This window comes from Acipenser ruthenus, chromosome 28 (genome assembly GCF_902713425.1).
Source record: "Acipenser ruthenus chromosome 28, fAciRut3.2 maternal haplotype, whole genome shotgun sequence".
NCBI classification, from domain to species: domain Eukaryota; kingdom Metazoa; phylum Chordata; class Actinopteri; order Acipenseriformes; family Acipenseridae; genus Acipenser; species Acipenser ruthenus.
Window position 1 is genome coordinate 23032673 of NC_081216.1, and position 27713 is coordinate 23060385.

The window sequence follows — 27713 nt, forward strand, 5'->3', positions numbered from 1 at the left end:
ACATAAATACATAAATAAAAAAATAAATACAGTAACATGTTGAATAGTCATGTGACCGACTTCAGGTTCTTCGTTTTAAGGTCTCCAATTACCACACGCACAGCACATTTCTTCAACCCTGTTTTGTGCCGCTTTTGTGTTATTCAAATGGTATATATTCATTCTTTTGATGGTGCATTATTCTATTTTTTCATCAGCTGTAACAGTTTTACTGTTTTTGAAGGTGCAAATCTGTAAACTGCTTGATGATAGAACTCTGGTGGGGGTGGCTGTGGGTTTGTCACATCATAATTCTTCTTCTTCTTCTTCTTCTTCTTCTTCTTCTTCTTCTTCTTCTTCTTCACAAATAGAAAGAATCAGGATATCCAAAATGTGATTTATTTTTCCCCAACAAAAATGTCTTTGTTTGTGGCTCGCTTGTATTGCAGTTGGAATGCAACCTTTGCCCCGGTTACCAAGCTGGAAGAGCGTTGCTGACTTTGGACACTGCCCAGTTACGAGATCAAGGGTCCTGAGCAAGTCGAAACATGCCATTGCAAAGTACGAAAACCACAATATCCCCTTTTATCCTAAAAAAAGAAACAGAATATCTATAACTTCTTTATCTGAAAAAAATAGACACTTCTAGGATTTTAAAACGCGCGCACTATAATCACCGGATTGCAAAATGGTTTTGCATCCTGAGGCTGCTTTTTTTTTTTTTTTACCATGGAAATCACTCTGCAATCAATTTTATTTGATTGTAAAAGAAAACTAGTCCATGTGGAGTCCATGCTGAATGTGAGAGCGGGTTGGGAATACATTGTCTTCAGAGAAACTAAATACATATCGACAGGCTGCGTTGTCATTTATTTATTTATTGCAACGGTGGTGTGATTGTTTTGTGTTTTTTTTATTCAAAATGCTTGCTGAACTGGCAGGTCTGGTATTATTTCCATACTAAGAGTACTTTGGCGATTTGAGATCATTGAAGTTAGGCGATAATTGGTCATTTATAATTAACTAATTTGATTGGGGTGGGGCAGCATATAAAGTGAAGACAGACAGGAATTACTGGGGATACAGCGCTTGGTGTTGCATGGTAGGGCACTGAAAGAAAAAACCGCCTATTGAGAACGCATGTGTCTTAGAACCCATGGGTTTAGGGATATTGTTGTTTTTTCATTATCAGCTTATTGTTTTCCTGTTGAGACGTGCCGGTGCTGTTAAGATAACCACCTCCTAAACATAATAGGTGTTGCAGGATCATTTTAACCCGGCAAATCCTCACCCCCTGTGAGAATTAATCCCGGCTGCTTTCTCACCCGGACCTGGGGGCGAGAATTGATTTGAGGGTGAGAATTGGGCTAATGTCACTGCGGTGAGGATTTGTAGGGGTGAGAATGCTCCTGTAACACCGTCGCTTTACTTAACTAAATCAAACTTGTACTTGGACGTCTAACCACCGGTGTCATGCGCAGACACGTAGCACGTGCTTTAGTGTGGAGAAGAGTATTGTTTTCAACCTGTTTGCAAGAATGGCATTGTGTAATTTTGCATTCAAAGCTCTGCATGGCATCCTTTTTACAAACGTTCACTGCCTGGAATTCTAACTTATTGCTTTCCCATCCGTGCTAACCGTGCAAAGGCCGAGGAGGGGGGCGCTCCTTCCTCTCCACGAGAAAAGACATGTGACTTGTTGCACTGCCTGTCGTTTTTGCATGGCATTACGTCATTCGTTCAGCAGTCGTTTTAATTCCTCTTTTTTTGTTGCAACATAGAAAGTCGTCTCTGCTTTGTGTTTCCCTTTCTTTCACGTTTCTTCCGTGAGTCACATGATTGGAAAATAACACAAGCGTGTTCACCTACTTCATTTGTTGCGGATTCCCTCAGCACACAGGTAATCTTGTTACAAAAATATATATTTTTCTTCTTGAAATAAGGGTTTAGGCTTTCGTTTGTGTTGGTGTGTTTATAGTTCAGACTGACAGCTTCATTTAAAGCAAAGTGATGTTCTAACTACGTAGAGTTTTTCAGGCTGCTAAAATGATACCATGTTTTAGTGCTTGTGCCGTACTGTACCATATGCTTTTTGTAAACATGTTGGTCGGTTGAGGTTTTAATTACCATTGTTGATCTTTAGAACTTACAAGACGTATACTGCCATGCCAGTCTCTGTTGTTCAACATCCCGGTACATTCAAGTAGAAACTAAACTTGTAATTACTGAAATGATATACCGATAAACTCTAGGTAAAGTACTTTGTGGATCCATTATTCATAAGTATTTTTGTCTAACTTTAGTTTGAAACTACGATTATGTTGCAATATATAAATTTAAAAAAGTATTTTCTTAGTAGCGTGTGAGAAGTTGTCGTTTATAAAGATAGCTGATTGCAATAACGTGAATTTGTTTGTTTTGTTCCATATTCCACTTTGGTTACCGTGTATTCGCGTACCTACATTTAACGCATTTTTCTAAGGGTGACATTTATCTGACACGTAACAACGCCGCCGGTATATTATTCCCAGAGCAGAAAGACGTCAGGTTCAGGCACAGAAACGGGTGCTGCTTAACAGGATTTTGTTAATTGGTGTACAAAGCAGGCGGACGACATTAGCTCGTCGTCCAGCAAGCTTTGCCGGGATTGTCTAAATAAGATTTCAAGTTGTGAGTTTAAGACTGCAACCTGCTGATCATCAAACGTCTGCAGCTCGACATTCCAGCGCAGACTTTAGTTGGCATGTTTGTGTAGAAATATAGAAATGCACACGTTTACTATAATTTCTGAATTGCTTATAAAGAAACTACTACAGTTTTGGTCTGATAACTAAGTGTTAGAGTAATTTAGTTACAGTGAAGTAGTTAACATTAAATCTGGTACAGTGGGCAGGCTGTTTTACAGTATTAGAGCCTGGAGTTATGTTGAAGCCTAATCTACCACAATGACCATGATATCGCTGCTATATTGGAACCCAGCAATATACACTCTTTGTACACTCTCAGAGCCTTGTTGACTGCAAGAATGATCATGAAGAAAGTCTATGGAGTTTGATCCGAGTCAGTCCAGCCTAGCTTAGTCAGCAGCAGCAGCTTGTTATACTTCAGCCATTCAGCCCAGCTTGTTATAGCAAGATGGGCTGAATGGCCTCCTCTCGTTTGTAAACTTTCTTTCTAAACTTACTTTGCTGGTCCAGCAGAAGCCACTGGCAGGTTTGTTTTTTTCCCTGCTGCATAGCGGGTAACCTAGTCTTGGTGTCAGCCTTTCTTTTCTAGACGGAGCAACTAAGTACAAGGCTAAGGAGCAGGGATTGCCATCGTAGGCAGCAATGAATTAAAACATTGTTACCAGCGGTTAGGAGGTGGCACCGCTTGCCAGGTCCCTGTTACTCAGTCCACTCAGCCATGTATTGGTTCTTAGTCTTGTGCAAAGTGCTTGTTGTGCTGCACAATACAGCAGAGAATGTTATTTAGTAAGGAGAATGAGGCAGAAATGTCTCACAGCCTCTCAAAACCTCAGTTCTGTTCCGCGACCTTCTGTAAAGTGTCATGAAACAACAATGCACTGAATTGTGTTCATACAGGACAGAGTTGGAGGGAGAGACTCATTTCTACAATGAAAAAAACATTCTAGTCTCTTATTGACTTGCAACAAGTTACTGCAAATCTATACTATAATTAACACCCTTCGGCACACTGCAGAAAAAAAACAACTTTGTAATACTTTTAAATACCTTTTAGGTTGTAATTAAAGAGAGTGTCAGAGAGCTAAAAGCTGTATTGCAGTACGTTTACACTGAGCCAGTATAAGCGGGAGCTAAAGACATACCAAGTCATAGCCATGAACTTGAATGCTGAAATCCTCCTCCTCCCTCAGTGATATACTTGTGGGCCATACCCCTAGAGGGAAAAGCGTTCCACTCTCTGCGATGGGCATTTCTAATACATTGGCCAGCAAGTGTGTTGGTTCACAATTTGCTAGGGTTTAGCATACAGCCCTTTTAAAACTATTTGGGAGTACACACATTATTTTTACATACAATTACCCATTTATACAGTTGGGTTTCTTACTGGAGCAATTAAGGTAAATTACCTTGCTCAAGGGTACAGCAACAGTGTCCCCCACCGGGGATTGAACCCATGATCCTCCGGTCAAGAGTCCAGAGCCCTAACCACTACTCCACACTGCTGCCCTAATAAATTATAGTGGGGGGGGGGGCATTCACTCACAATCAGTAAGGATTTGTGGAAAAAAATTATATTTACATAGGATTGTGCCAGGTTTACGGTCCCTGCACAAAAATAAATCTATCAATAAATACAAATGTGACAGAAGTTCTGAATAATTAAACCTTGATTAGCACACAAATCCCCACTTTGTAAAAGATCTGTAATGAGAGTAAATTAGGTGGGACAAAAAAACTAACTCTTTGGATAGAACTGTATGTTCATACACTTGAGTAGGGAGGACTGTACTTGACCAGTAGCACTTTAGATGAACATGTAATAGCATGGTTTTAATTGGATTTACTACCAATGTTTTTTGCTCTTGCATGGTAATTACCGGTGCAGTAAGTGTGTAATTACATGGAATCTAAAGTGGTACCAATTCATCTGAATTGAAAGCATTAGCCTTCTACAGAAACAAAGTGCAGCTTTCAATTTCTGCAAGACCTAGAAGGGTTGGCCTGCTGTGAGTTCTCCAGGCTTTACTGTCCTGAAGTTTCTGATTCTCTACAACAGAGCTTAGAACATGCATCTGCCAAGCGCTTGTGATGAATGGGATCAAATCAGAAAGCAGCACAGGAATCCTTGCAGAGAGCTGGCAGCATCACTGGTTCTGATAATCTCCAGGCACGATTGAGCAACATCATGAAGAAGAGCCACTTAGGGAGCCTCCATTCTTTTGGCTGACGGTTTCTGATTGTATAAAAATGGATCTGGGTATTTTATCTCATCACAAGCTTGCTGTCCCCATACTGTCATTCCATAGTACTGATTGAAAACGACGGGCGGGTGCCAGGCTGTTTGTTTGCAAGCTGTGGGTGGGGAATGTACTGTGACTTCTAGATGCAGTTTTCCACACCTTCTGAATTATACAACTGGTATCTTAAGCTGAGGGAACACAAAGCCACTTTGTGGTTTCAGGAGACTGCATGGCACACCAAGGTAGACTTGAGGTTTGATGCAGAAAAGTTGCCTCAAACTAGTTCTCCTGGAACTCGTTCACAAGCCACTCTTATTGAAAGAGTGGCTTTATGTTCTAGAGTTGGGTCAATTCCATTTTTTCAATTCCGGTTCCATTTCTAATCCCAGTTCCCTTTTAATCGATTCAAATTCCTATTCCAGTCATTTTACAAAAATGGCTTTATTGAGCAAATGAATACTGTGTACAACTTAATGAACTTGTCAGGTAACCTGATAAAGCCTGTGGCATAAACCTCAGTAAAGATTATGTTGTAAAACAGAATTGGAATTGTATAAAAGGGAACTGGGAATGGAAATGAAATTGGAGTTGAAAAAATGGAATTGACCCCAACTCTTATGTTCCCTCAGCTTTTTATGCCACTTCTACAGTTGGCACCACAATGACCTTTGCTAGGAGAGGTGCAAGGGGGGGGCACTTGCCCTCCCCTGGAATCTGAATTTACCAAAAAAAAACCCTAATGGAGGCACATTTACAGTATTGGTGTTTATCAGATTTTAGTGTAAGTTTGAGTTGTTAATGTAAATGAAGCTTCAAGAATTATTACACCGTGTAACATTTTTTTTTCTTTTTTTGTTCCTGGGTAGTAAGTGTTATTTCCTAATTGCCTATGCCTCAAAAGTATAGAAAATGGCTATTATTCCCCACAATCTTTGCTTTTGTGACCAGGACAGTGATATTTTGAAATTTACCTATTTTCCAGAACATTCCAGATAGATTCAGTGCTGAGTAAACTTGGAGTAACTTCTAGAACTTTCCAGTAATATAAATAGTAGTATAGATACAGGGGCCTTAAGCCCACCAGTTCAGTTTAGTTCCAGCTGCCTAAGTGGATACATATCTGCATTTTTCTGAGATGGCATCAAGGTCATAGGAGACTTCAAAATGGTGGCATTCCTGATGGGTCTCCAAGGCGGTTTTACCAAGTTTCCCTGCTATCTTTGCCTTTGGGACAGCAGGGACACCAAGGCGCACTAACTGTTAATTTGGATTCATATGTTTGTTTGTTTTTTTCTGACTTTATGTGAACGAAAAGACACAAATTCACCCGTTTTCTCATTGGAAATAGGTAAATTTCAAAATATCACTGTCCTGGTCACAAAAGCAAAGTTTGTGGGGAATAATAGCCATTTTCTATACTTTTGAGGCATAAGCAATTAGGAAATAACACTTACTACCCAGGAACAAAAATTGTGTTACATAGTGTTAAAAAGCCCCCCCCCCCCAATAATTAATTCTGTGGACGCCCATGGGTGCAGCATAAAATGCATTCCCCTGTAGGTTTTTTTTATTTAATATTAGACAAGTAAAAACTGGCTTCCAGGAGTGTGTCAGTGTGAGGGAATGGCATCTGGTTCTTTAATTAACACAAATGTTCCACATGTGCTGGCACTGCTGCATGGCTGGCACCACTTGTTTTTGATGCTTTAGGTTTCTGTTTTGAAAGAATCTTTTATTAGCAGTGGCGGTGGCACACTCGAAGCCAAACAGAAATGAATACCACAGGGTTCTTCACTTGGCGTTCGGTACAGTATGATATGCTCAAGTGCTGTTGACACTACAGAGTGAGCCTGGTAATCCATGCATATTAATACAAAAATAAATAATGTAGAGGGATAGGACCTTCATGGAGGTGCATTGATTCCGGCCGTCCTCAGAAGTGAAATAACCACGACACACCGGAGACATTCGTAGAGTAAACCCCCGCCACCTGCAGCAGTCAACAAAAATAGTATTAACCTGCAGCAGCTCTGTGCTTTAAAGGAGAAGCAATGAAACCAAACCGCATTGCTCAGTTAGACCGGAGTGTTCCTTTCTCTTATGTCGCAAGGAGAATGTGCTGCTAAACCCAGGGGCTCTCATCAGTCACACAGGTTGGAGGGAGTCTTTGACCTTTCTGAAGGAAAGGGCGGTTGCCTGCCAGGAGAGAAGAAAACCAAACTGAGCCGATCTTACTGGCAGCCAAAACACAGAGAAGCTCTGATTCTGGAATCTGAGGCTGAATTCACACACTACAAGACAATGTGATCAGGGATTAAACCACAGAGCTCATGCACAGCTCAATCTGCACAGCAGATTGAGCCATTCAAGGCTTTTGTTGGAGTAAACCGCTAGTGTCCAGTCAAAGGGACCCCCTGCCTCTATTGCTTTGTTTCCAGTCCAACCTCCTGGTTCAGTCACATTTTACTACTACTAAAAATATTATTATTAATAATAATAATAATAATAATAATAATAATAATAATATGAACTTAACGATTGTAAAGTGACCCCAGAGATTGGATGTGCCTCCATGATACATCAACAGTCACTTGCACAGTTTGCATTCAACTTTGTTTTTTTTTTTATTTGGTCGTCTGAGCATTTATCAAAAGAAAATCCCACACAGCAGAGGGGTTCCGAGACATTTCTTTCAATACAGCTTACGCTATACAGCGCTTTGCTGTCGAGATGGTGAATGAAGAAATTTGCCTCTGGATAACACGGGCTGGAGGGGGAAGAGGCGGACGGTGCTCAATTTTTTCAAAATTAAAATGATTAGTGTCAGCGTATATTTTGTATGTTTCAAACATATTCTACCATCACACTTCTCATACATTGTCTTATACACTAGGTATTCAGTACATATTTTACTGAAGAACTAGGTACCGCCCCAGTGCTTTGGCATACTATACCCTGCTCCATTCACGGCAGCGGCGCCATATAGAGTTGCTACGTATAACAATTTGGTTGGATTTTAATACAAAAACTTTTGTTTAAGTGATATGCATTATATAAATAAAAAGATCGAATTTTGCATGTGTGACATTTAATGTGTGATTTATAGTAATCACACATTGTCAAACGATTTCTGTTAAAAGGAATAAAAAAAAACAGTGAATGGTGTCTGACGAACCTTCGAAGGTTTAAAACATCTTGGAATTCCTGGCTGGCGAACGAACCTTCGAACCTTCTGATATAGCCCTAGAAAGATATATTTCAGTTTCAGTAGCTTTTCATTAAGACTTTTTTTAGGTTCACGCTGAGTTGCTGCATACAAAAAGAAACAACATATTAATCACTTAAAATTTTGGTTCTCTTTTTTTGACAGTGCAAACAAATTCATATCCATGTGCTTTGGGCAACAGTGCCACAGAGCAGAGAGTCATTACATAGCATTTTTGTGAAGCGATATTAACACAATTTAAAAAATATTTTCCAGTTTCTATTACTATTTCGTTAAGGGAGATGTTTATTTTTTTCATTTTTGGCCATTTTCGTTAGTTTTCATTAACTGAAAAAACATTGCCCAGTAACAGAACTTAATTTTTTTTTTTTTATTAAACTAAAATTCTGTGTACAAAGGTAATCGTCGAAAGATAAGGTGGTCTCGAACTGTACAGAACGTTGGACTTGGGAAGGAGCCAGAGAGAAAGGGTAACTTTAGGTTGAAGTCATCATCCAAGTTTTATCGTTATTTAGTGATTTACAATCTACTGTTCTTTTTCAATACATACCCAACAATTAGGCTATCCCTCAGAACCACCGCAACAAATGCTGAAAACACAGAAGTGTGGAGTATCTTATAGTGATAACGTTATCTCTTCAAAATAGATATGTATTCTAAAGTATCTAGTGGCCCAGTACTTTACACTAATACGGTACCTGAAAATGTCTCTGGGCTAGTCCAGTTTCTTAGCTGCCGTTTGTTCCAGTCCATTGGTAAACACAATTACATAAAGAAGTAGATTTAATTTGCTCATGCACTTGACAGGACACTAAGGAGTTGATTTGCTTGTCTTGTCTTGCTGGGATTTTACATTACAGCACTGGGGTTTCCCCTTGGAGTGAGTGAACCCTCTGCCAGTGAATAACCCCTCAAATAAGTGGTGCAAGCCAAGCAGGTTCCCTGTTACTGTAAAATGTTGGCTAATCCTGCTTGTAACAGTGGTTATGGTTCCTTTATGCTAAAAATGCTGTTAATGTTGCTGACCGACTTGTTATTTTGTTGAAATGATCATTCACAGTGCTGGCCATTCATCAGCATGATTTGTCATTCTGAAAATCCTCACGCCCTTCTTAAAAGCAGAAGTTTTAGGGAGTCAGAAAGCGACTGAAAAATAAAACACATTTCAGAAGTGGAAGAAAAAACTAAGGAAAAGAGGGGTGTATTGCAGCAGCATTCAGCCCACAATACAGCAGTACTAGGAAGAAGAAACCTGTATTATTAGGGTCTACAGTATCATACATATAGACCCAAACCCATACGAGAGGCAGAGCAGTATAGACTGCTCTGTGTTAGTATGTGAAGTAACTGCACAGGAACACCAGCTGTTTTTCATTGAGGAGCAGGACTAGACAGACAGACAGGCAGGCGAGCCCACCTTTTTGTTCTCGTTTCATATTCTGTTTCCTGTTTATTTTTTAATGTATTTTATTGTTTTAAGGTGATGATGTACCAGAAGTGCCAGCAGTTTAAGAGAGCACATTCAGAACGTAATCAGTCATTTTTTTTTTTTTTGTTGCTACTTAACGGTACCTCTTGCTATAAATCTTCACACCTTCAAACAGAAGGTTTTTACACCAAATGGAACATATTATGAAAAAATCTAACCTTGCTTTAAGTTGCTTTGTAACATTGCTATTGTACGGTTTGTATGGATTTGTACTGGAGGAAGAAGAAAACAATGAAAGTATTATTATAAAAAGTCAGCGTTCTTTATACAGTGCAGTGCAGTAAAGGATTTATGCATATACAAAATAATGAGTCAAAACAGGAAAAAACTTGGCCATGCGGTGGTTTGAAGGCAGTGTGAATGACCGATAATAACCTCTCTCTCCTCATCTCTATTGCATGGGACCATGGGCATTCTAGAAAGAGAGAGAAGTGCAGTATCTTATCAGGCACAGTGACTATTACTCTCCCGGAGAGCGAGAGAGAGAGAGAGAGACAGGCAGGCAGGCACCCTACGGCAGCAACCCCAGCCTAATCTAAACAATTCCAGACACTTTCTCAAGACCCCGGGACTGAAGAAGGAGGAGGGAGTTTGAGGGCGAGCATCCCATAGGGCTGTATTTCCTCTCTGTGGAATCTAAACCAGACACACCAAAGGGAACACTTTTGGAGGTATGTACTGTATATACATTACTATTCCTCCAACCCCCCCCCCCCCCCCCCAAACAAAAACACACTTTAAAAGCTACTGCCAGATTACCCCATTCCCCAACCCACCAAAAACCCCTTTCCAAAGTGAAAATATAAGAGTTCAATTTAAATAAGGACCTCACTCTTAAGTCACTCAATTGTAAAGTGACGGTAAGTTTTATGTGTTTTTTTATGGTAGCCCAATAAACATTAAAGAAGAAATATGTTCCTCTAAATGTTAACAGGCTTGCTGTTACTTTGTAGTCTCCAGTGCAAAAGCTAATGAATCCTTGCCAAGGTTTCTATGTGAAAAATGTTCTGTCTGTGCTTTGTACTTCTATCTATCTATCTCTCTCTCTCTCTCTCTCTCTCTCTCTCTCTCTCTCTCTCTATATATATATATATATATATATATATATATATATATATATATATATATTGCGCTTAACACCATAAATAATCTGCTGTGTGAAACACACCAAAAGTAGGTATTGTAATCTTCATTATGGGTTGTGAACATACTGACGTCAAAAACTAATGAAAGAGGAAGAAAGTGTGAAAATGCGGTCTGAAACCACTTCAAAATTGGCACGTTCTATTTATACCTCGGTGGGAATAATCTGCTATAAAGCACTAAACAATTCAGTGGTTTTACTGTATATTTTTTTTCAGTAACTTTTTTTATTTATATTAAAGCATAACCCATGGAAAACAGAACTGTACGTGCAGTCAGATGGTTCAGATAGAAAGGGTAGTGTAGTATGGCTGATCTGTTCAATTTAAATGATATAGCAATGTAACATTAATAGGGATAGGGGATCCATGTCAAAAAACTTTGGGGTGTGTGCTACACGCCACACAGCAATCTTCAAACGTGTGCTGGTGTTCCAATACAACATGGTTCATTTCCAAAAGCATGGTGCAGTTTATCACAAACAACTAGCCTTAAAGTTTTAAATATACAGGTATTTATTTTGTCTGGAGTAAACCGTAAAATCTTAATGCAAGTCCATATTTTCAAAGTGTTTACTCCTGTCTATTTAATGATTTGTATCTCCTTTTCAATTAAAGAATGAAGGAGAAGCTTTGAAGGAACGGCCCTTCGTCTGTTCATTCTTTCCTGTGTCTTGGTTGGTTTTTATTTTGTGGCTGTTTTGTCCTTTAGTGAATCATTGCATACCCTGTCTGTGGTCGCTGGTCAGCTGTATGTTTGTCTCCTATTTTGCTATTTGGAAGAGCTGAACTTGGGGTTGAGCTGGAAAGATATAGATATGGAACCCCTCTGCCATTGACTTTTTCCAATTCTGTATATCACTGCAGTGTGCTGCATGCCTTTTGAAAAAAATCTTCCACTGACCACATACAATTATACAATGCTCTAGTTAGACCCCCACCTAGAATACTGTATGCAGTTTTGGTCACCTCACTTCAAAAAATGACATAATTGCACTCGAAGGTACAGAGAAGGGCAACTAGGCTGATCTCAGGACTTAATGACAGGAGCTATGAATACAGGTTGAAATAATAACATTACTTCCGCCCAGAAAAAAGAAGGGACTTGATTGAAGTCTCTTAAAATCATAAATGATATTGCAAAAGTTAACCCAAGACACTACTTCAAATTTAGCACGGAGAGAACAACAGGGCAGAAATTGAAGCCGAGTAAAAGTAAGTTTAGAACAGAAGGGAGGAAGCACTGGGAGCATTTTATATATATATATATATATATATATATATATATATATATATATATATATATATATATATATATATAATATATATATATATATATATTTTTTTTTTTTTTCAAAGGTAAACTCTCCAGCAGTGTGAAGGATTTGTAGTATGGCCCAAACCTTTGGACTCCCAGCTACACACAGTGCTGTCTGGGTCAATAAAGAGAGAGTTTTGCTTGTGCAATGGGAGATAATGGGATAGGTGAGGAAGGAGGGAGAGGGTTGTGTAAAAAAGCAAACCAATGACCTGGGAGTTTGTCTGCCAGTAATGCCTGTGTGAACCACAGGGACGATCACTGGATCTGTAACTGTGCACAATTCGCTGCTCATGAAAGCTGGGATTGGCAGAACCTGATTGTAGCTAAGAAAATAATAATTCTAGAAAACTGTTCTGTTCATTATCTAGGTCTCAAATGCACAGTTGTGAAACGCATGTCATGGTAAACCTGCATTTTAAAACATGGAATCAGATACTACACTTGGTTAAATAAGTCTCTGTTTGCAAGCCATGATTTCAGGATAATGTTGAACTTCCTTGGTCATTTCTTAGTGAAACTGCCCCCACTCAATCAATGGGGTTTCATGCATGTCATTAACCAATCAGCTGCTTTCCTCTACTGACATGCTTTGACCCGGAAGAGACTGCTGAAGTGAAACAACCTAGGAAGTGTAAGTGTAACAAAAGTGCTGCCAGTGCTGCATGGAAGCTAGCATTCTTGAACCTAACATACTAAACATCCTGTTTAACAATGAGAATAAATGTTTGATTTTGAGAACTGTGGTTTATGGAAGAGCAAAACGGGTCAAATGAATAGGCTTATTGTGCTAGCGACCCAGGTGAAAGCTACCATCATGTATGCACTCTGCCTCCTAGCCCTGTAAAGCATTTCAGACTTTAAATTTTAAAATGCTGCCAGATTTATATATCTAGCTTTCAAGAAGTCCATGGTCCCTTTTTTTATGTGAATGGGGAAATTATTAGAATAGCATTGGCTCCATTTGTTCTCTTTCAAGATGTCTTAAAAACAGGAATTTGTAAATTGTGAACAACTGACGAGTTAATGGAAGTCATCGTGCTTGCCTCCACTTGTGTTTGTGAAGGGTAATCCAAACCCCATGGTTAAACAGTGTGGCACTAACCTCCTCCATTAATTAAACACTGCTGATGCCATGGGAAAAATTCAAAGAATGACTGAAATTTGAAAATACTGTATTTGACTTTAAGCCAGCACAAAGATGCAAATGGATTAAAGCAGTTTCCCTTCTTCATTAATTCACTAACAGTAATAAAAGTTTCCAGATAATTGTACCTTTGTAACTACATTGTGACAAACGTACTTTATGCCACACTTCCATTTTTACATGTGTATATCTCATGGGGACCTCGAGGAGACCAATATTTTGACTTGTGCTTTTTTGTGAAGGTAAACAAGCTCTACTTTCTCATAGAATGGAGGACACCGAATTTACATTTTGGAAGATTGTCGTAAAAAATGTACCATGATTGTGGGGCACTGCAGCTAAAAAGTTTGCAGAGCTTATTCGTGGGCACTTTGCTCAACTGGGTACTAAATCGAAAATATAGACAAAAAAGAAAACACAAACAAGTAGTGACATTTTGGGGGTAATCAGGCTACTGAAAGAGTCTTTTTTTTGCATATCTGAGATTTTTGGTGTTGAGAAACTAGCCTCTGTCTCAGTTTCTTTTTTTTTGTTTGTTTGGTTGGCGCCTGGAAGGCGACGGCACTTTTCATTCATCAGCAGCAGAAGAGTGAAAAAAAAAGAAGAAGGAAGCCCCTCCCAAAGTGAACCGTGCCCTGCACAGGAGCAAAATGCACCGTTCATCACTTTCAGTACTGCAGCGTATGCAAGACAGGGTGCCATCCCTGCCTTCCGCTGTATGTGAGAGAGACGCGGCGCCGCTAAACCCAGAGCCTTTCTGCTGATCCCTGCTTTAAACAAAAAACAGTAAAAGAGGAACTGATGCGAGTGCCAAAGGGTTAATTCACAACAGCCATTCACATTACCCTCACCAAATTGGGACTGACCTGATAGGCCTGGCCGCTGTGACATCACATCCTCACAGACTTCTCACCGGTTGGCATATTAATAGTTGATCATAGCACAGATATATGCACTCTACAGTACGTTACACTACCAGCGACGTGCATGTGCAGGATTTCAGATAGTGCTTTTTTAATTAATTTTTTTATAATCCCTGTTTTTGTCTTTTCCAGGTTGCGAAGTGCTTCCGTTATGACAAGCTGCTGTGTAGAAGATGTCCACATTGTCTGTGACTGGTATCACTGATGTTGGTCATGGTAAGGAGAAAAGCACCCAGTTAGCTTTTACCATGATTTCCTAACTGCAGTGTGCTGGATCCCCTTCTTTCTGTTAGATTCTGTGGAGTTGGTTCATTGAGTCTCTTCAGCCGCTTGTACAGCGGAAGGGCTTTCTGCTGCAATGCACTTGTAGCACCTTTTCTTCTTTTGTCCTGGGATTTTCAAAGCTTGTGTCCCTACTGCAGTCTGAGGAATGTAAACCAACCGGACTGCAAGCAGTGTCTGCTTTTTGATAAAATAGTGCACAGAAGATTATAGGAAAACAGCAAGGAGTTATATTGAGATGTAAAAATGGTGATTTAAATACCTTGTATATAAGGGTGGAGGGTTTGAGAGTCTCAGGGCCAGGGAGAGAGGGCACGGAGTTGAACCACAAGTGAAAAGGTAAAGACCGATGACTTGAGCAAGAGATTTTCCACTGAGCAAACCCAGCTCTAACAACAGTGAAAAACATTTCCCCCAGGAAAAAACAAAACCTGTTGAACTGAGTAATAGATTTATAGATAGCAACCCCAAAGGGGCTTCGCAGCTTGGGGGCTGGATGTGATGAAGTGAGGCTGAGGGTGAGCTGTGTGAGTGAGGGTCAGTGCTCTGCTGGGCAAGTGGTCTGTTGATCACTCTTGAAAACAGCACTGCTGCCCTTTCCTCCAGTTCCCTGTTGTTGAAAGGCTGATTGTATTCGTTCTGACCTTTCGGCACTGCAATGCAAGGTACACCCTGTATTCAGTGCCTCTTCCCACATGATGCAATTCTGATTGAAGTTATTGAGAGGAACAGAATCTGGGAATACGTGCTGTAACCAGCTCTTTTTTCTTTTCTTAATTTTACTGGTTTTTTTTTTAAGCACCTGCCAACCAAGCGCCTTGTATCTGCTGTCTCAACATCCATCACCTCTGCTGTCTTGCCCATTTTGACTGAAACCATCTTGCAACACTGAGGCGCAGCTTTTATTGTACATGATACTTATTCCATTTGCAAAAACTGTTTGCACGTGAAACGTTTAATACTCAGTCTGGTTCCTACTAGTAATCTCCATCGGTAAATTCACAATGTAAATACAATCCTCAGGAGATTGCAAATCACTTCTACTGCCATCTACTGGCTGCATTTAGGTACTGCAACATCACTGCAGATACAGAGAGTGACGGGGTGCATGGAGAGTAGCGGGGTCATAGTTTTGAAGTTCTCTGTGGATTTCTAATTCATTGGTGACCTGATTTCTGTACTTTTTTTTACTGCAACAGGCCAGTAAGTGTTGTTGCTTCCACCACTCCGCACGTCAACCTTTATACTGCTAAGGACTCATTCACAACAGACGTCCATTCATGGGACTTGTCCTTTGGGAGAGAGTTTTCTGCGTGCTGCTGGCAGAACACATTGTGAGCACATGGTTTATAAAAACATTCCGGTCTCCAGTTTCTGTTATTGAATCGTTCACATCATCTGAATAGGAAACCGACATTCGCTTCATTTGCAGATGTTTTCATGTTTTATCGTGGTTCCATTTGAAACCCTGTGCTTTTTGATTCACTCTTTGTTGGATGTGTTGATTGAGCTCGGATCTGTGCAACGAATGGCACTGGAGCTTCATATGACTCTTCACGTGTTAGTTTTTGTTTGGTTTTGAATGTCTCTAAGAACAGCCAGAAGCTCATATAGCATAAAGCGTATCGGTACTTGCTTAGCACTCAGCCCTTATAGAAGCCTCTACTGTACTGGAGCAAATCCGGTTTATTTTTTTAACCTGCTTTAAAACCATTCCCTGCGGTGTGTCATTCTTGCTTGTGCTTTACCATGCGTTTACTGTGCTTTACTACACTTTGTTTTAAGTATAGTTTACTGCAGTACGCTTTTATAAGGACTGTAACAGCAATACCTTTTTCCAGTCACGGTTCAGCCATGTAGTTGGTCATGTTCAATGTGTTACACTGCATAGGTGCCCTTTACTAATTCACTGCTGTATTTCACAATTTTTGTACATTTACCAGGCAACTGTGAATTATTAAATGGAAACATTTGTATACAAAATCCCAGTTTCTGTAGAGACATAAATTACAGTCAATATTATGAAAATGTAGATCATATATACTGTATGTGTGTCATCCTGTTTAAAAGAGGGACAGTGTAACTTTAGGGTCAGGGACAGCAGTACTGTTTGCAGTTCAGGCTGTAGTGTTCACTCTGACCTTTTCCCCAGTGCTTGTTGTGTTTGGTGCTCCCTCCTGACAGGAAGGTCCATGTGACTGTGAGTTGGCTCTAAAGCTGCATTAACTAGTGTTTGGTAAACAACATGGTCAGATCAAGGGCTACATTTTAGTATTTTGGCTGAGACAAAAACAGTGCGACCCCATGTGGCATTTATTTATTTATTTATTTATTTTTAAAGTGTGCCTCCGTTGTTCACAGGAGAAAGCAAAGTGTTTGTGTCAGCCTGTGAGCTGCAGCTGGACTCCAGCACAGAGGACTCAAGCAGCGGCCTGCTGATCGAGGGCAGGCATGATTCTTCCCACCCCTCCAGATTCAACGGGACAGTGCTTGGCCCCGCACAGGACCATGGGACTGACCTCTCCTCGCAGGATCTCTCCCCCAGCCCTCTGAACTGTGCCGGGACCATGGACCCCACTGACAGGATGAAGCTCGAAGTGGCTGCCGACATTCTGGCTGCTAACACAGGTACCCCCAATATCTGAGGTGCAGGGTCTTTTAAAATATCAGAATATCTGATAAGCACTTACTCCTAGTAAAAGTAACGATTACCTGGAATAAAAATTTAATAGGAAATAAATAAATATGCACACTTACTACTACTACTACTAATATGAATATTAATAATACGCTAATTTGTATTAATTCCCTGGTCATCATTACTTTCCCTTTTATTATTTTAAATATTACTACTACGACTAATAATAATAAAAACAACTTCATAATGTAAAACATGTTTTTTTTTACTTTTTTTTTTTTTTAACTGTCACTCCAAGAGCTTTGACTATGCTCTTTGTTCACTAAAAATAATAATTACACTCACTTCCTGCTATTAATAATAATAATAATAATAATAATAATAATAATAATAATAATAATAATAATGGAAAACATGCCTTTTTTTAAACTACCCCCCGGCAGGATGTCAGCCCGTGAAGCGCAAGAAGGGCCCGGCCCCGAAGATGCTGGGGAACGAGGTGTGCAGCGTGTGCGGGGACAAGGCCTCGGGCTTCCACTACAACGTGCTGAGCTGTGAGGGCTGCAAGGGCTTCTTCCGCCGCAGCGTGATCAAGAGCGCGCAGTACGCCTGCAAGAACGGCAGCCAGTGCGAGATGGACATGTACATGCGCCGCAAGTGCCAGGAGTGCCGGCTCCGCAAGTGCAGGGAGGCGGGCATGCTGGAGCAATGTGAGTGCCCGAGACACACGGGCTGGGGGGAGGGCATGATGCAGCAGTGTGAGTGCCCGAGACACAGGGGCTGGGGGAGGGCATGATGGAGCAGTGTGAGTGCCCGAGACACGGGCTGGGGGAGGGCATGATGGAGCAGTGTGAGTGCCCGAGACACAGGCTGGGGGGCGGGCATGATGGAGCAGTGTGAGTGCCCGAGACACGGGCTGGGGGCGGGCATGATGGAGCAGTGTGAGTGCCTGAGACACGGGCTGGGGGGCGGGCATGATGCAGCAGTGTAAGTGCCCGAGACACGGGCTGGGAGGAGGGCATGATGGAGCAGTGTGAGTGCCCGAGACACAGGGGCTGGGGGAGGGCATGATGGAGCAGTGTGAGTGCCCGAGACACAGGCTGGGGGGCGGGCATGATGGAGCAGTGTGAGTGCCTGAGACACGGGCTGGGGGGCGGGCATGATGGAGCAGTGTGAGTGCCTGAGACACGGGCTGGGGGGCGGGCATGCTGGAGCAATGTGAGTGCCCGAGACACAGGGGCTGGGGGGAGGGCATGATGCAGCAGTGTAAGTGCCCGAGACACAGGGGCTGGGGGAGGGCATGATGGAGCAGTGTGAGTGCCCGAGACACGGGCTGGGGGCGGGCATGATGGAGCAGTGTGAGTGCCTGAGACACGGGCTGGGGGGCGGGCATGATGCAGCAGTGTAAGTGCCCGAGACACGGGCTGGGAGGAGGGCATGATGGAGCAGTGTGAGTGCCCGAGACACAGGGGCTGGGGGAGGGCATGATGGAGCAGTGTGAGTGCCCGAGACACAGGGGCTGGGGGGCAGGCATGATGCAGCAGTGTAAGTGCCCGAGACACGGGCTGGGAGGAGGGCATGATGGAGCAGTGTGAGTGCCCGAGACACAGGCTGGGGGGCGGGCATGATGGAGCAGTGTGAGTGCCCGAGACACGGGCTGGGAGGAGGGCCTGATGGAGCAGTGTGAGTGCCGGAGACACAGGGGCTGGGGGGAGGGCATGATGGAGCAGTGTGAGTGCCCGAGACACAGGGGCTGGGGGGAGGGCATAATGCAGCAGTGTGAGTGCCAGAGACGCAGGGGCTGGGGGGAGGGCATGATGGAGCAGTGTGAGTGCCAGAGATACAGGGGCTGGGGGGCGGGCATGATGGAGCAGTTTGAGTGCCGGAGACACGGGATGGTGGGACCTCAAGGTCCTGTCTTATCTTAGCGTTGACATATGCCGTTGGAAATCACGTTGGAACCTCACAGGACTCCTAGGTCCCAGTCTGAGGTTGTGTAGAAATATATTCATTTGTATACTCAATAAAGGAGTTCCTTTTTGAATGATGTAACTTAATTTTGCATTCGTTAGCTCAACAAATAATTCAGGGCCGAAAGGGTTAAAGAGGTTCTATATTGTAGCTAATGAAAGAATTTGATAGATCTTATCTGTGCATTCATGTTATATGTGCAGTTTTTAATCATTATTTCGAGTTAGATGTTTTCAGGTGCCCGGATAGCTGAATTAAAAAAAAAACAAAAACAAAAAAAAACACTAACCTATTTGAATGTGCTGTCAATTATTATCAAAAGGGGAGAGGCAGTGGAGCATGTGGTTTGTCAATTTGTTTTTCAAAGCAGCTAGTTTGTTTTTTAGACTTTTCCTTGCTAAGATTTGAAACCAAAGCCCTCGGGTGCATCCTGCATCAGAACTGGTCCACTGATTCTAAAACATTCATCTTATTAACCGACATTGCTGCTTAAATGTTCAATCAAATGACTTGTTTAAGGTTTCTGGCTGCTTCTCGCAGCAGATTCCACCGATCTGCTTGTTTATAAAGTCTTTTGATTTCCGTTCTTGGCTAATTAGACCTCAAGGGAGGGAATGCACTGTGGCACTAAAAAAAAGCAGAAGCAGCACAAATGATCTTGAATCTCACTTCAATGAAGATTGTAGTGCCAGGCAAAGGGGCCCTGCTTAAATCTGTAATGCAGTTAAAGTAATGACAAAATGATGTAATAAATCTTACCTGGTTTGTACTTCCATTAGCTAAATAGGTCTCAAATGTGCAGTTTTGAAAGAAACACATGTAATAGCAAACTGGTATTTTGATTTTTGGTTATTGACAGGAAATGCATGTCTAAAACTGTGCCTTCAGATTTTTTTTGTCCTGATATTAGTTTTGTCCTGATATTAGTATTACCAGATATTTTAAAATGAAAATACATGTGTTTCATTCAAAACTGCACATTTGAGAGCTATATCCCCTTTAGTCACTGTCTGTATAATTGCACCATGTTAAGTTTCCTATCTGTGTATCAATTTTATGGGTTTTTCTTCAGCGTTTTGGCAGGGATAGCTTCTTGAACTCCATAGAGTTCACACTCATTTCTAAAAATTAAATGAAAAATTATGACCGAAGGGGATATAATAACTAGGTGTGCATGGTGGAGAAAATGTATGCAGCTATTTTGTTAACTACAATTACTTTTAATTCAGGTTGTCAAACAGACCTTTTAAAATGCATCAGGGCTTCACTTAGGTGCTTTTGACTGTTAGCTGCAGGCAGTAGATTAAAACACTCAGAGTAGCTCTTTGCTGTCTATATGACTGCTGAAACTTGCAAGGCTCTTCAAAGCCAGTCCTTTGGTAGTCCTTCAGAAATTCTATTCACTAACATTGGAACTGCAATTTGAACACATTACACTGAAGTGTGTACAGCAGATATTTGAATTTAGCGGTCAAGTGCTTGCACGGTCTGGCTCGTCTTCCTAGTACTGTACGGTGATACAGCTGTTCTCCCCTCTTCACCCAGGCTTGTTTCTCTGATAGGTGTGCTGGTTGCAATTAGAAACGGTACAGCTCGGGTAATAAAGAGCTCTGCTGGGCCTATGCCACGTTTACCAACCGAACCCCAATCAATCTACTTGTATGAAAACGTGTTCATGTTCACCTGTTTCCCAAGAACTTCAGATTTGTTCCTAACTGTTTGATGGTTGAACTGTCATGTTCGGTCATGCAGATATTTAAGTATCACAAGGCAACTGACAGTCTGGATGACCAGATCCAAAATATCAGAACATCAAAACCCTGTTCCGTGCACCTCATTGCGAAAACAAGAAAGTTAGCATCAGTTTTATTTGCGGGTCAGATATGTCCCATGTACCATAAAGGGTTAAAAGGTAGCTTCAGTCTTTTACGTGTGGCCAGTGAGCCTGATTTACCTGGTTTTTTATTTTCCCCCCATGTTTAGGCGTGTTATCGGAAGAGCAGATCCGGTTAAAGAAGATGAAGAGGCAGGAAGATGAGACAGCCAGGACGTCGACCCTGCTCCAGAATCACTTTCCAGGGGCAGAAGCACCCAAGCTCGCACCCGAGCAGTTAGAGATGATCAAGAATCTGGTGGCAGTTCAGAAGCAGTGTAATAAGAGTTCTTTCATTGACCGCCTCAAAGTAACGGTAAGCAGAAACACGGTTACTGTCTACCACCAGAGGTATCAGCCTTACTTGCTGTACCCAACTACAGTAAGGACTTGGAATAAAATAAAAAGGAATTGACCCCAACCATGATTGCAGTGCTGCCTCCCACCTCCTTGGCTCTTCAAACATGTGCAGGGGTGAAAATAAAGGACTGACTCTTAATGCACTGCAATGTAAACCAATCCAAGGGAAAAAATGAGTTTGCTGGCAGTAATAGATTTAAATATAGCCCCTCCGATTCATGTTTATATTAACCCTGCTAGGGGTGATTTATTGAACCTAACTAATCCCTGATCACTAAATACAGTTACTTTAAAACAGTGGAAAGAGGTCATTGATCGTACACATGTAGTCTCGGGGTGCAACAATTAATCAATGCATCGATTTATTGATCATCTGTCCTTAAATTTCCCGAGCTTCTTTTCTTTTCTTTTATTAATTATTTTTTTAGATTCGAAAGTGTTCTAATTTGAATATAAGTTGTGCCTTTTTGTTTAACGATTATGCACAACAGTGTTTTTTGTTATTGGATCTCCTGTTAAAAAAACTAATGTTTATTCTTTTATTTTGAAAAATAAAATGTCAATGCATCAATTATCGTTGATAAATGCCTATACGATAATCAGGTACGAAATTAGGGTGCCGATTGCACCGCCAATGTATTAATTTTGAGACCGCTGCATTAAGATTTGCCTCCATTTAGATATTATTAAAAGCAACCCTATTTTTGTATTAATCTATTCCCATTCCTCCCAATACCTTCCCCCTCCTCCCGCCCCTCCTCTCTCAGCAGCCCTGTTAGTCAAAACATGTTAGTTAGATATTTTTATGCTTCTTTAACCCCCAAAAATGTATAAAAATATGAAAAAGTAATTGCTTCAATTTGTGCGGACATCTAATGTGAAGGCGATATATTACAGTGAAGTCAACGCAGCGATTTCTGAAACAAATGGAGAACTGAGCGCAAGGGGTAAAACCAAAAACTTTGGATGGTTTTTGTTCCCTGATAGCCGTGGCCCCAGAGCCAGGACCCGCTGAACCGGGAGGTGCGGCAGCAGCGCTTCGCTCACTTCACAGAGCTGGCCATCATGTCTGTGCAGGAGATCGTGGACTTCGCCAAGCAGCTGCCTGGCTTCCTGGAGCTCACCCGCGAGGATCAGATCGCACTGCTCAAGACCTCCACCATCGAGGTAACCACAGGGGGGCTCAGGAAGGAGTTTAAGGGACCCGGTGGTGTTGCTCAAGACCTCCGTTGAGGGTGAAAGCATAGGGAAGCCTAGTTTCTAAACTTTTTTTTTTTTTTTTTTTCTCCCTTTGATTCCTAGATTATGCTGTTGGAAACATCCAGGAGATACAACCCAGCCATAGAGTGCATCACCTTCCTCAAGGACTTCAGCTACAACAAGGAAGACTTTGCAAAAGCAGGTCCTTGTCACGCGCTTCATTACACTGCTGTCCGCAAATAACGAGTCTGACTTCCTGTATTCTATTATGTTGACTGTTTTCATGACATTAAATCAATCATGAAATGTGCATTTTTAAGATGCTGTTCAGTTAAACTTCTAGACAGAAGGATGCAGCCTGACTCCACCGCTGCATGAGGGTCACAAAGTAGTGTTAGTTCCCTATCAAGTACGAAATGTAACCATTAACCATTACCTTATGGTTACATTTCTATTTTGGGGAACCAGGGTTATGATAATAACCTAACAAATTATACAATCCCTTCATTCAAAACAGATCTGCTCCATGCCTCTGACAGCAATTTCTTTTTACTCAAATTTCTTGTTTTTAGTTCCCTTCTCTGGTATTGCTTTCCCATATAAAAGTTTTCCATAGTAAAATCACAGCAAAGTATAATAAAACATAATGAAAGCATTGTAAAAGCTCAGAGAGGTTTGGTAAAGCTTGTTAAACATGGTAAACCAAGGTAAATGAGTAGTATAACCACATCTTGATTACCATGGTAAACTTTTATAAGTGTTTATAGTGATTTTTTTTTTTTAACCCTCTTTCTCTCTGTGTATTTCAGGTCTGCAGTTGGAGTTTATCAACCCCATCTTTGAGTTCTCCAAGGGGATGAACGACCTGCATTTAGATGAAGCCGAGTTCGCCCTTCTGATCGCAATCAACATCTTCTCTGCAGGTACAACCTTTCCAGTGCGCTGCTGCTCCCTGCGGCTTCCAGCTACCACATTTCAAACAGATCAAGGCAGCCGTACTCGTCAGTGTGCATTTAGTCATTTTTAATTGTGTGCAAGACTTCAGCTTGTGCAGGAATTCTTTCTGAAGCATGTGTTTGAATTTATTTCCAGACCGCCCGAACGTGCAAGACCACGATTTGGTGGAACGGTTCCAGCAGCCATACGTCGATGCACTTCATTCCTACATCAGGATCAAGAGACCAAATGTGAGTCCTGCAATTGACTTGACTTAACTTTTGATTAAGAGTTTTTGAATGCACTGGCAGTTTTAGTCTTGCTAGCCGGCCCCTCTTTCCAACTCGACTCTCATCTCTTTCCCCAGGATCACCTGATGTTCCCCCGCATGCTGATGAAGCTGGTGAGCCTTCGCACCCTCAGCAGTGTCCACTCGGAGCAGGTCTTCGCTCTGCGGCTCCAGGACAAGAAGCTGCCGCCTCTCCTGTCTGAAATCTGGGACGTCCACGAATGACCAACAGCACCTCCTCACCCCTGCACTGCATCCCTGGAGCCTCCCCCCCAGAAAACAGACAAGAACTGCAGCAGCTGGGTGTGCCTCTTTTTCTCCTGTTTGCTTGGAGTGGAATGAGACTGTGCAATGCCACGCAGATACTCTCTGAAGCCCCAGATCACAAGAAGCATTGCTTTAAACATTGGGCATGGCAAAGCCAGACTACAACTGTAAAAAAAAAAAGTTAGCACTTGAGCACAGACTAGTTCCAGCTCCTTCTCACAAAGGAATGTAGACACAGACACAAAGGTAGCAGGTGGAGGAAAATGGAGGAAGCCCTGCGTCCACAGGCACATGTACAGCAAGGCAAAGCAAGTTGTTCAGGCTGCAGTCAATTATTTTATATTTCTTTGCCTTCACCTTCCAGTTCCAGATAAATACTAACCTTGCATACCGCACCCCTCACTGCTGCGTTTTTCACCAATGAATGTAGACACAGTCAGGTGCTGCTTTTCCATTGGCTTGCCACCTGTCTCTAGCGGGAGCTGTGAGGTTGAGCAACTATAGGTGATCTCTGAGGAGTTCGTTTTCAAGCAGGATTTTCACTACTCCAGAGTATTTATTTTATAAATAAAAACTCTTGGAAGAGTTAGCCCTGGTCAAGGATAAAATTCCACAAACGAATTCAGAGGCTGTGTAGGTCATCACACTTTGTGGAATGAATAGAATATATAACCTTATGGAAACCTTTCAAAGAATGTTAATGCAGTATAGATTTACACATGCCTACACATGTGCTAGCAGTCCTTTTTTGTTTGAAAAGCAGGCTTATACAGCTGCACCATTTGGCTTGAGAGCAAGTATTTCCTTACCATTACCATGACAGTAAAGAAAAATAAAGTTGCAGGAGACTGCAATATTGTGACGTTTTCCTTATTTGTTGACTACTGATATCCACTCAAGATGTACAAGAGACAGAACTACGGTGATGTTGAGCTGGAACCCAGCGGTAAATCGTGTGGGTGGAGGCTACAGGAAGGCTTGCTGGGTTTCTGGGCTTCAGTCCAGTCTGTTGGGACAAAACCAAAAAGAGCCATTCAAAATCCTTTCCAGTCTACAGCTGCTCCAACAAGACCAGGCTGCATCATAGAAATAACATTGTGTTCTTTAGAGCAAGTTGCTTGATTTTGTTTCCTACCTTTTCTTTGCCTTTTTCTGATGTTGGCAATCCTGGTGAGTGCTTTTGGGTTCTGTTGATCCAATACTGAGGTATTCTAACTGCCTCGGACTCAGACTTTCTCACTCCATATAGATCATGTAAAAAAAGTGCCTTTTTCAAGGTCTATTCAGTACTAAGCAGTTCATCCAGACGACCACAAGGCAAGTTTGAATCCAGGGAAAGGTAGATTCAGTGAAAGATTACGATTACTAAATGAAGGAGCAACAGAACCCAGAACCACTCTTCATGATTGCAAACATCGTAAAAACATAAGGGACGCGCTGAACAAGGAAACAGAATGGCATTTGAAGCTGTTTGCTCTTTTATTAGGAATGCTTAAGCAAACCGATAAGAAGCCATTGCTGGTATCATGTGCCGATTTGGGGATTGACTGATCGCTGTATGCTGTGTTGGAGGAAGTACAGCAAGTTCAAGTAAGAAGCGCTGCCCAAAGATTTGAGCATTTACTTTATAGGAATTCAATAGGGGTGAATACATTATTGTTTGTTGGCCTGGACACTTTTTTTTTTTACGCACCAGCCTGCAGTAGATGTCTTCTTCCCTAAACACAAAACTACCAGCTGCGGCTCCTTGGTTGGGCAGCACCTTCGACAATGCACTAGCACTTACACAAGAGGAGCTGTGCAGGTGTAGTCTGCCATCAAAGAATGTGAAACTACATGTCAAAAACAAACTAAGGGATGAAATAAGAGGGAACACTGAACACAGCGGGTTACAGTGGGCTATGGCCAACATTTATCAATGCAAAATATTGTTTTTCTTCAATGTGTTAACATACGGAAGGGTCACTGGTATCTTGCACCTTTTTTGTCTATTTTAACCAAGGGATTCTGATATTAAAGTAAACAGGGCTCTATTCACTGAACTTTTAAGGAATATTTCAAAGTCTGCTCTGAGTCATTTATTTCAAGTTTGCAGTTCCTGAAAACCTTTTTTTTTTTTTTTTTTAATGGCGGTTAGTCTAAGGTAATGTTTTTAAACACATTTCCATTTAACCTTCTTGTAGGTTTTGTGAATAGGACCTGCAGTCCAGCCAACAGATTGACACTGCAAATCAATGAGGGGTGATTCATTAGTGCCACTTCTACCCTCGCAGCAACATTTAGTATTAAAAAAATTACACAAAATAGCAGTCAATTATGCAATAGCAGTTCAAAACCACTGGGGTAAAACCACTGTAGCTTTTCAAAATTAAAACTAATTTATTATGTGGGGGTTCCACAGAAGGTTTCTGCAAACCTGTCTTCTGTTCAAGTGAACTTGTCACAGTAGCAACAAATTACTTTAAACTGAAGTCACAGTTTGTCCATTTTAATTGGCTTCATATGAAAGCAGTTGAACAATCACAACTTGAAATTCCTTCAAAGGAATAGGGCTTGGGAATGAATTTGGGAATTGAAAAACAGGAACTGACTCCAACCCTGGTGTAACCAATAACTTCTCCCCATGGTGCATGGAAGAAATACATCCGAGCACAAATGTGTGTTTCTAAGCTGCAAGCATCTTCAGCTAAGATATACTTATGATTATTAGCATACATTTCACAGTACAGTTTGTACAGTACTTGTCTTTCAAAAGTTTCATCGTTCAGGTTGTCCTGAACATTGTGTTACAGCTGCTATAATTTCAAGGACAGTATTGCAAAATGACCTTGACCTGCTCAAGGTCGTTATCTTAGAATAGTAATGCAAGATGTTTGAGTGACAGTTCCTGTACACCCTTGCCATTTGATTACTTGATAAGACGGATAACACTGCTCACTGCTTTGCAGTTCAATTGCAGCTGGCTGTAAGGAGGAACTAGTGTTTGTGCCTGTGTTTTTGTTTCGGCAGAAAACTCCGAAGGTACTGTAGTAGTAAGCAATGCTTTAAAATTGGGCTTTCAAAGCACTGGTTACAACTCTAAGGGTGATCATATCTTCAGGTTTTCCTTTGTAAAGTGCAAACATTGTATTGGAGATACTACTGAAATACCCCATGCTAAGGGCAAATAAGACACAGAAGGCTGTAAAAAACAAGTTACCCTGTAGTGTTCTAATGTTTTTATCTACATTTTTAATTCATTTGTATCTTTTTGTCTCATTTCTTTAGTAAAACTGCAATAGATGTTGAAATAGAAAAAAATATATATATTTAATATTTTGTTTGAAACGCCTTCAATCCTCATATGTTCTGCTTGTTTAACTGTATCATGTTTAATGGCGCTTAAAACAAATAATAATAATAATAATAATAATAATAATAATAATAATAATAATAATAATAAAAAAGTCTAGCCAAAAGATATTTTTTGGACTTTCAATTTTGATCTTTACCTAATATTTCTTTTTGCACAATAATAATAATAATGCAGATCTTTTAAGATGTTAAACCACTTGTAAATATGTTTTTGTTTTTGTTTTGTTTTGTTTCTAATTCAGAAGTGATTTAAAAAATGCAAACTGAATTAACTAATTAAAAAATTTCCTGGCCAGGGTGTATGGGTTTCCATTCATTTAAACGGTACACAATTTCATCTTACCCCAAAAACATACTTTTGGGGTTCACTCCTACCGCCTGCAAAATAGAAC

The 27713-nt window shown here is 41.2% G+C and overlaps 1 protein-coding gene across 4 annotated transcripts; it reads left to right on the plus strand.

Annotated features, from left to right (window-relative positions):
* Nucleotides 1–1061: 1061 nt before the first annotated feature.
* Nucleotides 1062–27616, plus strand: LOC117434977 (oxysterols receptor LXR-alpha-like). Of its 4 annotated transcripts, XM_034906795.2 has the most exons (11): nt 1689–1879; nt 10171–10292; nt 14284–14367; nt 16795–17061; nt 17515–17781; nt 21026–21231; nt 22263–22442; nt 22578–22677; nt 23285–23398; nt 23568–23662; nt 23779–27616. In XM_034906795.2, the coding sequence occupies exons 3-11, from the start codon at nt 14325–14327 to the stop codon at nt 23923–23925; spliced, it is 1419 nt and encodes a 472-aa protein (XP_034762686.2). In that variant the 5' UTR covers nt 1689–1879; nt 10171–10292; nt 14284–14324; the 3' UTR covers nt 23926–27616. The 4 variants fall into 4 exon arrangements, with proteins under 4 accessions (XP_058858844.1, XP_034762686.2, XP_034762685.2 ...); XM_059002861.1 differs by lacking the exons at nt 1689–1879; nt 10171–10292 and adding an exon at nt 1062–1081; XM_034906794.2 differs by lacking the exon at nt 10171–10292 and having other exon boundaries at nt 1690–1879.
* The last annotated feature ends 97 nt before the right edge of the window (nt 27617–27713 follow it).

What these genes read in the sequence shown, in the direction of transcription:
- LOC117434977 (XM_059002861.1), top strand. Translation starts at nt 14,325, where the DNA reads ATGTCCACATTGTCTGTGACTGGTATCACTGATGTTGGTCATG. An exon ending in CATTCTGGCTGCTAACACAG is followed by an intron (nt 17,062 to 17,514) that starts GTACCCCCAATA and finishes ACCCCCCGGCAG; the next exon opens with GATGTCAGCCCGTGAAGCGC. An exon ending in AATCAACATCTTCTCTGCAG is followed by an intron (nt 23,399 to 23,567) that starts GTACAACCTTTC and finishes ATTTATTTCCAG; the next exon opens with ACCGCCCGAACGTGCAAGAC.